The 14,334-nt window shown below is 46.4% G+C and overlaps 1 protein-coding gene across 1 annotated transcript; it reads right to left on the bottom strand.

The window, feature by feature from the left end:
• Positions 1-7,687: 7,687 nt before the first annotated feature.
• On the bottom strand, positions 7,688-13,445 carry LOC143285688 (uncharacterized). The gene is made up of 2 exons (XM_076593089.1): positions 13,173-13,445; positions 7,688-10,372 (listed from the first exon to the last, which is right to left on the bottom strand). The coding sequence occupies exons 1-2, from the start codon at positions 13,302-13,304 to the stop codon at positions 8,435-8,437; spliced, it is 2,070 nt and encodes a 689-aa protein (XP_076449204.1). The 5' UTR covers positions 13,305-13,445; the 3' UTR covers positions 7,688-8,434.
• Between the last annotated feature and the right edge of the window lie 889 nt (positions 13,446-14,334).

The raw sequence follows: 14,334 nt of genomic DNA on the forward strand, positions 1-14,334 counted from the left end.
TTATCCGTGTTGCGTATTTGTGCTTTCATACCTGTGAAACTGCGTCTTTGGTGCATATCTGTTATGCATGTGTGGGTGTTTGCGTGTCTTCATGTTTTACATTTACTTGCTTATTTATCATCATTGTTGTCTTATTTATTTATTTATTATTATGATTATATTATTTTATTATTATTTTCATTACTACTACCTTTTTTATATCATAATTATTATTTATTTATTTATGTAAGCTTATCTATATATTTTTTTTTTTCTCAAGGCCTGACTAAGCGCGTTGGGTTACGCTGCTGGTCAGGCATCTGCTTGGCAGATGTGGTGTAGCGTATATGGATTTGTCCGAACGCAGTGACGCCTCCTTGAGCTACTGAAACTGAAACTGAAACTATCCGTGTTCCTCGTCTCAGGGCATCGCTCAGTCTCAAGAAGGGAAGAAGGGAGGAAAGGAAGGAAGGAAGGAAGGAAGGAAGGGAGGGAGGGAGAAGGGAAGGAAGGGAGGGAGGGAGGATTGTATATACATGGAATCAGGACCTGGGGAGCCAACCATGGATGGAGGGGGGGAAGGGAGAGAGGGAGGGAGGAAAGGAAGGATGGGAGGGAGGAAGGCAGGAAAGAAGGGAGGGAGGAAGGGAGATAGCGAGGGAGGGAACGAGGGAGGGAGGAAGGAAGGGATGAAGGGAGCGAGAGAGGGAGCAAAGGAGGGAGGGTGGAAGTGAGGGAGGAAGAGAGGGAGAGAAAGAGAGGGAGGGGGGAGGAAGGAAGCGAGGGAGGAAGGAAGGGATGAAGGGAGCGAGAGAGGGAGCAAAGGAGGGAGGAAGAGAGGGAGGGAGCAAAGGAGGGAGGAAGAGAGGGAGGGAGGAAGGAAGGGATGAAGGGAGCGAGAGAGGGAGCAAGGGAGAGAGGGAGGGAGGGAGGAAGAGAGGGAGGGAGGAAGGAAGGGATGAAGGGAGCGAGAGAGGGAGCAAGGGAGGGAGGGAGTGAGGGAGGAAGGAAGAGAGGGAGGGAGGAAGTGAGGGAGAGAGAGAGGGGGGGAGGGAGGAAGGAAGGGATGAAGGGAGCGAGAGAGGGAGCAAAGGAGGGAGGGTGGAAGTGAGGGAGGAAGAGAGGGAGGGAGGAAGTGAGGGAGAGAGAGAGGGGGGGAGGGAGGGAGGAAGTGAGGGAGGAAGAGAGGGAGGGAGGAAGGAAGGGAGGAAAGGAGGGAGGGCAAAGGACGGGAGTTGGAAGAATAAAAGTAGGAAGGAAGGAAGGAGGGAGGGAGGGAGGACTATACGTACATGGAATCCGGACCCAGGGAGCCAGCTAGGTACGGTGGGAGGAAGGGAGGGAGGGCGAAGGGAGTTGGAAGAATGAAAGTAGGAAGGAAGGAGGGAGGGAGGAAGGGAGGGCGGGCGAAGGAAGGGAGTTGGAAGAATGAAAGTAGGAAGGAAGGAAGGAGGGAGGGAGGGAGGACTATACATACATGGAATCCGGACGCAGGGAGGGAGGGAGGGCAAAGGAATGGAGTTGGAAGAATGAAAGTAGGAAGGAAGGAAGGAAGGAAGGAAGGAGGGAGGTAGGGAGGGAGGGAGAGAGGACTGTACATACATGGAATCCGGACCCAGATTCCCAACAGTGGAGCCGCTTTGCGAGCCCTGTAGCCATGGGGGGATCCTCTCCTGCCGGGCATCAACAGTGATCATGCTGAACATCGTCGTCATCATCATCATCATCGTCGTCGTCGTCGTCGTCATCATCGTTATCAACTTCTTCTTCATCATCATCGTCGTCATCATCTTCATCGTCATCGTTGTTGTCGTCGTTGTCACCATGACCATCGTTGTCATCATTATCGCCATATCAACAACAACAACAATAATAATAATAACAATAATAATAATAATGGTAAGCATGATAATAAACATGATATTAAAAAAAGTATGATAATAATAATAACAATAATAATTTTTCCATTGTTTCCTCTCTTCCTCTCCCCCCCCCCCAACCCCAACCCCCACCACTTCCCCCCCCCCCACCCACCACCCCCTACCCTCCACGTCCCCCTACACACCCCTTCTTTCTCTTTGTATTTTTTTAAATTAAAAAGTTTATACCTGATTTCCGTAAGAGGCACTGATCTTGCGCGATCGCATTCCCCCTCCTCCACCGTCTTCGACGCCATAGCCACTAGTGACGGAGGACCTTTGGGCTGAGATGCCAGGGTCTGTGGAGGAGGACATACGCCCGTGGGACACTTGGCTGCTTTTCCGCGAATCTGGGCCATTGTAGAGATTCTCCAGCTTCTTCACCAGCTGCTGTTTCTCTCTCCTGGAGAGGTACGGGATGGAAAGTGGGAGGGAAGATGGAAGGCAGGATGAAAGGAAGGAAGGAAGGAAGGAAGGAAGGATGGTTGGTGTGGTGGTGGTGGTGGGTGAGGGAAGAATGGAGGGAGGGTGGGAGGGTGTTGGTATCGTGCTTGTGTTCTATTGTGTAGCGATGTGTATATGGGTGTTTCGTGTTGTGCTGTGTTGTTGTTGTTGTGTTGTGTTGTTGTGTATTGTGCTGCGCTGCGCTGCGCTGCATTGAATTGCGTTGCGTTGCATTGCGTTGCGTTGCATTGTATTGTGTTGTATTGCATTGCACTGCACTGCATTGTATTGAATGGTAATGTGTGTGTGTTGTACTGCACAGTATTGTATTGTGTTGTACTGTATTATATTGCATTTCAATGCATTGCATTGTATTGTATTGAATAGCAATGTATATGTGTTGTTGTACTGCATCATATTGTATTGTTGTATTGTATTATATTTTATTGTATCGCATTGCATTTCATTTTGACTGCATTGTATTGTTTTGTATTGGATAGCAATGTATATGTTTTGTTGTAGTGCACTATATTGCATTGTGCTGTGCTGCACTATGTTGTATTGTGTTGAATTGTATTGTATTGTATTGCGCTGTATTGCATTGTATTGTATTGAATAGCAATGTATATATGTTGTTGTACTGCACAGTATTGCATTGTAATGTATTGTATTGTATTGTGCCGTCTTTCGTCACAGCAGAATAACCCCCGAGGTAAAATCTCAGTGAGGGGCTGTTAGGGACTGTTACACCGAGGCGTGAGGAGCAGGGATAGGAAAGGTGGAGGAAGGGCAGTGGAAGGGGGCGAATGGTCGTATGTCTATTGTGGTACATGGAAAGCCCCCCCCCCCCCCCCCCCCCCCCCCCCCCCACCTTTTTAAAAATTTTATCCTGCCTGCAGAATTTTATTTGTTTTCCTATCGAAGTGGATTTTTTTTTACAGAATTTTGTCAGGGACAACACTATTGTTGCCGTGGGTTCTTTTACGTACGCTATGTGCATGCTGCACACGGGACCTCGTTTTATCATCTCATCCGAATGACTAGCGTCAAGACCACCACACAAGGTCTAGTGGAGGTGGAGAAAGTACTGGCAAATATGGGATTAGAACCAGTGCGCTCAGATTCTCTCGCTTCCTGCGCGGACGCCTTACCTCAAGGCCAACACTTCAAGGCCAACACTCCACTAACAGAGGATAATGGACAGAGAACTTAGAAACGGAAGGAGGGGACACGAACACGAAGACCAGAGGCCCATAAATCAAAAACCAGACTTCTGCATGATCCCACAACACGACTGCTGGAAGTGAGTTGGAGTACTGAACCTCCTCGAAAGAAACTGAAACTGAAAGTGAAACTAGCTGGAAGTGAGAAACCACAAATCCAAATACCAGGGGCCATGATCACGATCCCAGAAAATAGGATGTGAGAGACCACAGACCCAAAGATCAGGATCATAAGATCCTTGAGAGATGGAAGAGAGAGAGAGAGAGAGAGGGAGAGAGAGACAGAGGCAGAGACAGAGAGACAGACCAACAGAGAGACAGAGATAGACAGACAGAGAGACAGAGAGAGACTATACTGAGAGAGGCCATTTTGTCAAGGCACTGGCAACAACTAAAGCTTAGTAGGTACACTCACTCATATGATCTCTGAGCCTCTTTGCGGCTTTTCTCGATCTGTTTATGGGCATTTTCTAGCTCTTTTTTCGGAGCAACGACATCATGACGAGGATTCACCGATGTTGACAGCCTACCGGAAGAAGTCTTCCTCATCTTGAGGAACTTGCCCTCTTTAGTTCAGACACGACACGAACTTCGGTGTCTTGTCACGTGAATCTGCCACCTTGTCTCATGGATCTTGTGGGTGCTTCGTCCTTTGAACTGCGATCACGATAAGAAAGATGGGTTAACAAAAGCCCGGTGTTTGCTTTCCCATGTTCTGTTCTAGAATTGTTGGCCACCACTTGAGAAAAACTGGCAGAGTGTGGTGGGCCTTCGTTCGACCCAATGTTTAGTTAAAGGCTACCTGTTCTTGATCACTGCATACTGCTGGAAAAGGAACTTGATGTAACAGCCGAAGCCTCAGCCAAAAAGCTCACAATGTGTGACGTTTTTTTTCTGGTGACGTAATAGGTCGGAATCTGTTCTTTTAACGTAACCTAACCCATTTCTTCTTCTTCTTTTTCTTCTCGTTCATTGTCTGTTCAAGTGATTTAAACATGTACGCAGGCATTCTTATAAGCACACATGCTCACTTATACAGCGTCAGGGATCAATCAATCAATCAATCAAAAACACTTTATTAATCCACATGGAAATTCAGTTGTGCAATCACAGGTTCGTTGTAAACACTGGCATAAAATCATCATGCGCAACATAAGAAGAGATTAAAACTAGTCAAATAAGAATTCCCAATAGCTGACGATATACTAACCCCCCCCCCCCCCCCCCCCACACACACACACACATACTCATGTTAAGACAATAGGGTATTGCACAACAATATTTGCAAATGAAAACATCCAACAAAAAAAGGGTATAGATTACTAAAAATGACATGTGCGCACGCACGCATGCAAACACACACACACACACACACACACACACACGTTAAGACCATAAGGTATTGTACAACAATGCATTAATAAAAACATCAAGGGAATAAATCGTATATATAAGTAAAATGCACACACACACACACACACACACACACACACACACACACACACACACACTCATTCACACACACACACACTCACACACACACATACAACGTATGCATGCACATAACATATGTCACGCCAATAAAATTAGTACATTAACATTAAGATACATGAAATCCAAGTAAAATAAGAAAATATTTGAAAATCACTTCCGATCACACACACACAGAAATGCTTGCCCGTGCTCACCCGCTCAGTCCCACATGCACGCATAATGTCTGCTCCCATGCACTCGTCTGCTGGTGAAGTTCAGGTGTTGCTGTGGCGAGGGGGCTTGGGGGGGTGGGAGGGTTCACTCATGAGTTAGTGTATTGGATGTTTTGATTGTGTGCGCGAATGGCTGTAGGAATAAATGAATTAATGTATCGACGAGGGAAAAGTGTCGGTATTAAAAAAATAATTAAAAAAAAAAATGTCGTCGGCCTCTTTCCGTCTCGAGAGATGATGGTTGCACCAGAAAATTAGTCACTGCCGGGCGTTGCACTAACTGCTGTGGCTGTGTAGACCAATGCTGGAGTGGTAATCTCTACTGCATGTGGGACAGATAATTATAAGAATATGCTGCTTGGTTTTACAGAATTTGACTTAACTTGCGGGTGGCTCTTTTTCTCCTCTACTCAGCGAGTCGATGTGGCTTCTCTCTTGCTTGCTTCACCCCTCCCAGAATGACAGATAATAATAATAATAATAATAATAATACTAACAATAATAGTATCAGTAGCTCAAGGAGGCGTCACTGCGTTCGGTCAAATCCATATACGCTACACCACATCTGCCAAGCAGATGCTTGACCAGCAGCGTAACCCAACGCGCTTAGTCAGGCCTTAAGAAAAAACAAAAACAACAACAAAAAAAACAAAAACGTAATAATAATAATAATAATAATAATAACAGATAACAATGGAATGGAGGAGTAATCAGTCATACTACAAATAAACGAAATTAACACAAGCTACTCACCCACAGAATGGCATACTACCTCAGTGACTGATGTAACAAATTGCTGGCTGGGAATTATACAAAGCGCCTTGAATAGCGCTAGGCTAGACTCACTGTTTTTTCTGTTTCCATCCAGGTGTTTTACAGTGAATTTGAAATTGTTTTTATCAATGATGGTGAATATGTATTATGTGCTTTTTATCCCCCTTTTTTTTCTCTTAAGACTTTTAAATTCATGCCTTATGCTGTAACGTTATGAATCTTATTTGAGCGCACGCGCGTGCGTGCGTGTGTGTGCGTGCGTGCGTGCGTGTGTGTGTGTGTGTGTGTGTGTGTAATTCGGGTCATGTGTGTATACACATGCATACATATATCGTAATAATATGTGTCTGTGCGTGTGTGTCTGTCTCTGTGAGCGTGCGTGTGTGTGTGTGTGTGTGTGTGTGTGTGTGTGTGTGTGTAGGGGGGTTGGCGGGGGCGGGTGGGTGGGGGTTGTTGGGGGGATGGGGGTGCTTTGATACTTGGTCTACGTAGAAGATGTGGATGTGATTTTGTGTTTTGTGTACAGAGATTTTTTTTATTTTGTTATATTTTACTCGTGTAATGTGCCTTGAGCATTACTGTATTATAATGAAAGGCGCAATATAAATAAACTATTATTATTATTATTATTATTACTTGTCTAGTAACCTGCTCCATACGAGCAAGTAGCAATGTTGTACTTTTGTCGGTTTTAGACTGTATGTATTTTCCTCGTTTTGGCTTGCTGAATCTCCATTTCATATTTACTGTTTGTAAATCTTGTCAACCTTGAAACTTTTAGAAGTTCATCAAATGTTCCATGCAAATCTGTTTATGAAGGCTGTGTATTCTACGAAATAGGTCTACGTATATCCCATATGTGTGCATGTAGCCTTGATATGTGTGTGCGTGTGTGTGTGTGTGTGTGTGTGTGTGTGTGTGTGTGTGTGCGTGTTTGCGTGCATGTGTTTGTACGTGTATGTGTGCTTGCGCACGCGCACGCGCGCGTGTGTGTATGTGCACCCGCATACCTTTTTTTTTTTTTTCAATCTTAGAAACTGGGTTAAAGTGTTTTGTATTGATAATTATTTTTCATAAAAAGGTCTATGTCAAATTTAGCTTGATAGAAGATTTGCAAGATAACTTGCATCCGAGCTTGGAGTAGGTATATAGGTATACCATGGAAAACAGCAATGAGTGATTGCTTAAAACTAAAGTGATCATGGAGATAAGAAAACTCTCTGCCTGGTGACTTTTCGGTATTTCAGTTCAGGTGTTGTGGCAGAACATCGAAACTACTACATAATTCACGTATTTAGTTTCAATGCGATACGTGTGTGTCTGTAGATAGGTTTAATATTACAAAGTGTGATCTCTACTCCAAGTTCGGCTGCAAGTTATCTTGCAAATCTTCTATATAGGCTAGTTTTGACATAGACTTTTGTTGTTGTTGTTGTTGATAAATGATTGTGATCACTTCAAAGGTGTATCCGAAATTTACAGATCAATGGAACCTGTTCACACACACACACACACACACACACACACACACACACACACACACACACACACACACACACACACACACACCAGTTCTCAACATAGCACTTTTTATTTGATATACACGGTGATTTAATATGATGTGAAAAGACAACGTGATTAAACAAAAGAAAGCAACGTCAGTTTATTAATATAAACAGAATAGGCAAATTATACATAGGCCTAATGGTGACGATAATAAAAGGATGCTAACAACAATCATTATCCTATCAATAATCTTAATCATAAGAAGGAAACATGAAAAACAACGAAATATGCAACCAGAGCACGTCATTATTTTGATAGCAAATACAATTATGTACACACTGCGTTCATATTATGCGTAGTCCTAAAAGTGTCCATAATATGTCATCTGCATTGCTTATGATTATTAGGCGAGCATTCTTTATCAATAGTACCATCGTAATAAAAACAACAACAACACACAAACAGAAGGAGAGAACGAAAAAAAAGAAGCAATTATTAAACCCATTAATTAAAATTTGATAAAAACGGTATACCACGGATGCAAGAATTCATTTTGTCAATTTCCTGTTGCTATCAGTGAAGAAACAAAATCTTTCTTTAAGCTATGCAATAAGCAAGACACGAAAAAACCAAGAGAATGGACATGAGGTCCATACTTGTACGTTATCCCATTGCACGGAAATTGCCAGCCTCTCTCCCAAGCCCTCCGTTTCTCAAGTCATGGGCCCCTCTGTTGCTGTCATTTACTGTTATTACTTTCTAACTTCATGAGTGAATGCAGCGCTTCTGATTCAGCTGGCAGTGAACGCTTGACACAGGAGCGAAAAGAGAAGAAAGAGGAACCGGGTCATGCAGGCAGAACCGAGAGATTCCACACTGGAAATCAGGCATCAGCGGGCGGTGGAGCCTTTGTACTGTCGGACATAGTGACAACAGTGGTGGTGGATGCGGGGATTGGGGCAGACGGTGCACGTGACGACCCGAAGCGGGCACGGTACATGCGCCACACGCGCGTGTTACACACGTAGGACAAGAAGAGCAGCAGGCCCTGGGAGGCAGTGCAGAGCTCCGCCAGCACCAGCAGCCACTCCTGGTGGCCAGAGAACTCCGCCAGGACCACCAGCACCCAGCCAAGGCCAGTCACCGTGGCCAGCTTGGCGTACACCAGCACGTCACGGCGCGCGCTGCCCACCGTCGCCTGCAGACGCCGCACGCGCATGATGGCCACGACGGTGAGGAGGAAGCAGAGGAGGTTGGTGACCACCACCCCGCCCAGAGGCAGCAGAAAGGCCAGGATGAGGAGCGGGTCAAAGCCGGTGTCCAGGAAGCACAGCTTTCCACCATACCCTGTGCTGGCGCCGCCTGACACAGCGACAGTAACGACGGCAGTGAGTGCCACAGCGCCGACTGAGAGAAGAACTGTGAAAAGAACGTTGTGCAGGAAGGCTTTCTTCACTTCACGTTGAGTTAAAGCGTGGCGGGTTTTGGCGAAAAAGACGCGAACCATGTGCACACAGCCGACGTTCATCCACAACAAAGCCGTCAGCCACAACCAATGGGTGACCACACCCACAGCCACACACACGTTCTCGCTGCCAGAGCTGCGAAGCCAAGGAATCAACAGGCTGAGGTGGGCAATTGCCAGAGTGAAGCAGAGCCCCATGTTGTTCAAGCCGGGGAGAGAACGAAGCTCGCTGAACAGCGAGTAGGTGAGGAAGGTGGCTGCCAGACACAGCACAGAGATGCTGCTGCACACTATGCTCGTGATCTGTCGGGCCAAGGACACGCCTCGCCCTGGGTGGACCACGGTCACGTTCTCAGGAAACACATCTAAATAGACGTAATGACACATGACTAGCTCCTCCCCCACAAGTCGCAGCTTGCTGGAATAGTCCCTGGCGTCAAAGGACACGGGCTGAAGGTCAGCATCCAGATAGTTTGGAAATCGTATTTCAACTTTCCTTTGAGAAACTTCCACCTCGAACTCATCTTCATGAAAACGGAGATGCTGACAAACCAGAAGGTCAGACAACGGCAGAAACAGGTGCTCAAGACCATCTAAAGGTTCAGTCGGGTTCATTTTGAAAAAGCGAAAGCTGCTTTGGTCAGTATCGCCACCTTTAAGATGAACAAAACCAGCTGCTCCTTCGCCATCTTTAAAAAGACCCGACGTCATATCCAGCGCTCTCAGTGTGACAGTCCACTGACCTAGGTCGACAGTCCAGTTCTTCGCGAAGACCTTTCTCAAGGCTTTGCTTTCAACATCATCACGACCTTCCTTCTGAGAAGCCACGACGTTCACTTCAGCGACAGCAGCAAGGAAAGAAGCAGAGAGCTGATCGGCCTCCCCAATCTCTCGCTCCACTACCCCGACAACGTTGTCTGTGGCGTGGGGCCTCACTTTCCCGTCCGCCATCAACGTGTCCAGACTGGCCCGGTACTTGTGGTAGAAACAAGCCTGGTCTTGTGTAGCTGCCGCTGTGAGTGTTGAAGAGACCTCAGTGGACACCGCCCAGAACACATGCTTTATTGCTTCGTTTAGTACGGCACGATAGTCACAGTCATGCTTCTGCGTGTGTTGGGACTGTGAATCATTTGTCACGGGCACTGAAAGTGGCGTCTGGGAGGAAGTGGGTTCAGTGGTGGAGGGGGTGGTGGTGGTGGCGTCCGAAGGAAGGCGGAGCCTGGTGGTGAGTGCCACAGGCTGCAGCGCCATCTTCAGGCGGTAACCCAAGCCACGGACCCTGTCCACCGCTGTCACGCACTGCTGGCCGGGACCTGCCACCTTCCCTTTGCTGCACTGCAACTTCAGGCACCCTCTCTGGAACAACAAGTAAAGGTACGGTGTGGTGTAAGTTAGGTTCCACTTGATGGAAGAGGTGTACGTTAGGTTCCGTTTCATAGAACAGGTGTAAGATGAGTTCCGTTTCATGGAACATATGTAGCTTCCATTTCATGGAACAGGTGTAAGTTAGCTTCCACTTCATTGAACAGGTGTATGTTAGGTTCCGTTTCATAGCACAGAACAGGTGTTAAATGGGTTCCGTTTCATGGAACATATGTAGCTTCCACATCATAGAACAGGTATAAGCTTCCATTTCGTGGAACAGGTGTACGTTATGTTCCGTTTCATAGAACGGGTGTAAGATGGGTCCCATTTCATGGAACGGGTGTGAGTTAAGCCCCCTTCCATGGAACAGGTGTAAATTAGATTCAAGTTCATGGAACAGGTGAAAGTTTCGTTGCAGTTCATGGAACAGATGTAAATTTCGTTTCATTTCGTGTAACAGGTGTATGTTCCATTTCATGTAAGAGGTGTAGATTCCATTTAATGGAACAGATGTAAGTTACGTTTCAGTTCGCGGAACAGGTGTTAGTTTCGTTCTATTTCATGGAACAGGTGTAAATTAGATTCAAGTTCGTGGAAAGGTGTAAATTAGATAACAGTGCATGGAGCAGGTGTAAATTAGGTTTCAGTTCATGGAACAGGCGTACCTTTCCTTCCAGTTCGAAGAAGAGGTTTATGTTTCTTTTTATGGAACATATTATGTAGTTTCCATTTCATGGAACTGATGTAAGTTAGGTTCCAGTTCATGGAACAGGTGTAGGTAGGTTCCATTTCATGGAATATATGTAGCTTGTGTAAGTTAAGTTCCATATCATGGAAAGGTAGGTCCTGTTCCATGGAACAGGTACAGACCCCGGTTGGAAACGTGACCTACAATTTCCATTGCTGCCCCCTCCACGTCCCCTACACCCTCTCCGTTCCCTTGTATCTGTTCCCCACTTCTTTTCCCTGAACCTCAATGGAGAATCCCTCAGAGCATTGGTTTGGAATAGTTCTCTCCCTTGTCCCTTTCCCCAAAAAGAATCCCTCAGAGCATTGCTTTGGAATAGTTCTCTCTCTTGTCCCTTTTCCAAAACAGAATCCATCTGAGCATTGGTTTGAAATAGTTCTTTCCCATGTCCAATTCTCAAAGGAAAATCCCTCTAAGCATTGGTTTGAAATAGTTCTTTCCCATGCCTAATTCTAAAGGGAAAATCCCTCTGAGCATTGGTTTGGAATAGTTCTTTCCCATGTCCAATTCTAAAGGGAAAATCCCTCTGAGCATTGGTTTGGAATAGTTCTTTCCCATGTCCAATTCTAAAGGGAAAATCCCTCTGAGCATTGGTTTGGAATAGTTCTTTCCCATGTCCAGTTCTCAAGGGAAAAATCCCTCTGAGCATTGGTTTAAAATAGCTTTCAGCTTACAACAAGAAGACCTAAAGCACTAGGATGCATAGAATTGATGTTTGTCAATTTTGTTTTTACAACAAAACTTTGTTGTTGCTTTTTTTTTTTTTTTTTAATATAGAGAGATAAACTGTGGGAGATGTCGTTTGTGATGGTTGGTGGCGGAGGCGAAGTAGATAAAACTGCGCCAGTGACTGGTTTGATATAGCGCTTTAAAAGCAAGATACGCCCCCTCCCCTCATCCACCCCCACACCCTCTGCTTCCTTTTCATCATCTCCCTAACCCCTCACCCCCCATCCATATATCTAATGAATTCGGGTGCCTTTTGGCATATCCCCTCTTCCCCTCCCCCCACCCCCTTGTTCTTCCCTACGCTTCCCCATGACCAGTCTCTCCCACCACCACCACCACCACCCCTTTTTTTTTGCTGCCCCATCATCTGCACCGTTTCAGTGGCATTACTCCCACGCCGCTCATTTAGATTCCCCCATACACAGCCACACCCGGGTTCGTCCGTCGCAGTTCCAGCGTCGGCAGTCCACAGGGAATCATCGATATTAGGTCGTCAGGAGGCCACACACCAGAGGAGACCCTGCACTGCTGCTGAGTCACTTTTCTTTTTGTTGCTTTTGAACAACATTAATAATTCAATACTTTGAATAGCATCCTTTGTTAATCCAAACTCATCCCCTAAAAATCAGTCTAAAAAAGATAATGACATGTAGATGCTTCGGAATGCAGCAGGTTTTACCGTGAAATGTTTATTCAGGAATGTGCTTTATCAAACATATGAGCAGTGACTTAAGAGTACATCACAAACACAAACAATCACAGCCATACATCTAGATGCAATAATCACAACAACAGGCACAAAATAACTACAATTAAACATAGACATTACAATGTATATATGTGTGTATATAGACATAGATATGTATGTATATAGACATAGATGATGTAACGTATGCATGCATATATGTATGTATGTATGTGATTAAACATAGACATTTGGTCATCCACTACAGCCAAAGTCTCTTGTCATGACGGCTCTCTTGCGTTCCACCAGACTCCGACTTCCTAAGCAAAAGTTTGAGACTACCCCAGTGAACTGACAAACGCTTCCCGAACAGGTCTCTGTCTCTCTCTGTCTCTGTCTCTCTCTCTCTCTCACACACACACACCCACACATACACACACACTCTCTCTCTCTCTCTCTCTCTCTCTCTCTCAGCACGACCCGTTCTTATCGGGTCATATGGTCTATACAATAAAATTCTTGTGTTCTTGCGTTGCGTTCTCTCTCTCTCTCTTTGACTGCTCCAGAGAGAGAGAGACAGAGACAGAGAGAGGGACGGGGTCAAATGAACAAAGTAAAAAGGAACTGACCGAGGGGTGTTTCCACTGAGCCTTGGGACAGTCCTCAGCCCTGATGGTGGTGACCGATTTGGTGACTTCACCATGGAGACCCTTGACCAGATCGGTGTGCGTCACAACACTGGTTTCACTGGTGTATGTCATAGTTGACCTGGCAGGAAGGGGTCAGCCGGTAGGGCACCTCGTTGCACATGGCACAGAACACATTGCTGTACACCTTGTCCAGCACATACATAACAGCCTCACTGGACCACTCCGATTCCTCGCACGCCTTGCGCACGTGCTCCTCGTCCTTGGCCCATTCGCCCGTCACGTTGCACGTGGAGATGGCGTCAGCGGAGAGGAGAAAAGCTCTGGTGGGGTTGCAGTTGTGCCCCTTGCCGGAGGGGGCGGGGCCTGGTGTGCAGACGTCAGGCAACAGCACTGCACGGGCATCATACTGCGTGTCGTTGAGGACGTCGTACAGGTACTGGTTGTGCCGACAGGTCATCCTCCACTCCGCCAGAAGGGCGGAAGGGGCACGGCGGCAGTGCGCGCAGTGGAGGTTGGCGTATGTGACGCTCGTGTCCAACGCTGTCACGGGTAACACCGTGTCCGGGGTTCTCGGGTAGGAGTCTGGTGATTCGCACATTGCTCGTGTTAGATTGTGCGGGTAACGTGGGTGACAGGTGACGACATGAAACAGCCAGCTACCACCCAGCATCTTGCAGATGGCCCCCCCGTCAAAGGTGGGGGTTTGGGGTGGTCTAGCTTCCGGGTCCAACGGACGGCAGCACGTGCCGTATAGGTGACAGTACGTGTCGCAGCTGCAAGGCATACACTGCAGGCAACGGCTTCCCACAAAGCTGACTTTCTTCGTGCCGTTGCACCTGTCTGTACACACTCTGGCATGCAGCTGTCGTGCTGTCTCTCTGGTAGGGTTCCAGACGAGTGCACGTTCATAGTGTACAGGTATGAAAATCGGGTCAACACTTGTTTCATTTCCTTCAGACAGGTCAATGTGTGCACCTCCGACATTGTCGATCACTGAAGAGTTCTGGCATTTCGCTTGAAGGCTAAGACTGATAATCAGTGCTAACCAAGTGATTCGCATTTCTGATAAAAGTTCGAGCCCTTACGTCGGGGTACTTCTTTCCAGTGCTGACAACACCCAGTGAAGACAGCAGCTGTTATA

This window comes from Babylonia areolata, chromosome 9, assembly GCF_041734735.1.
Source record: "Babylonia areolata isolate BAREFJ2019XMU chromosome 9, ASM4173473v1, whole genome shotgun sequence".
NCBI lineage: Eukaryota > Metazoa > Mollusca > Gastropoda > Neogastropoda > Buccinidae > Babylonia > Babylonia areolata.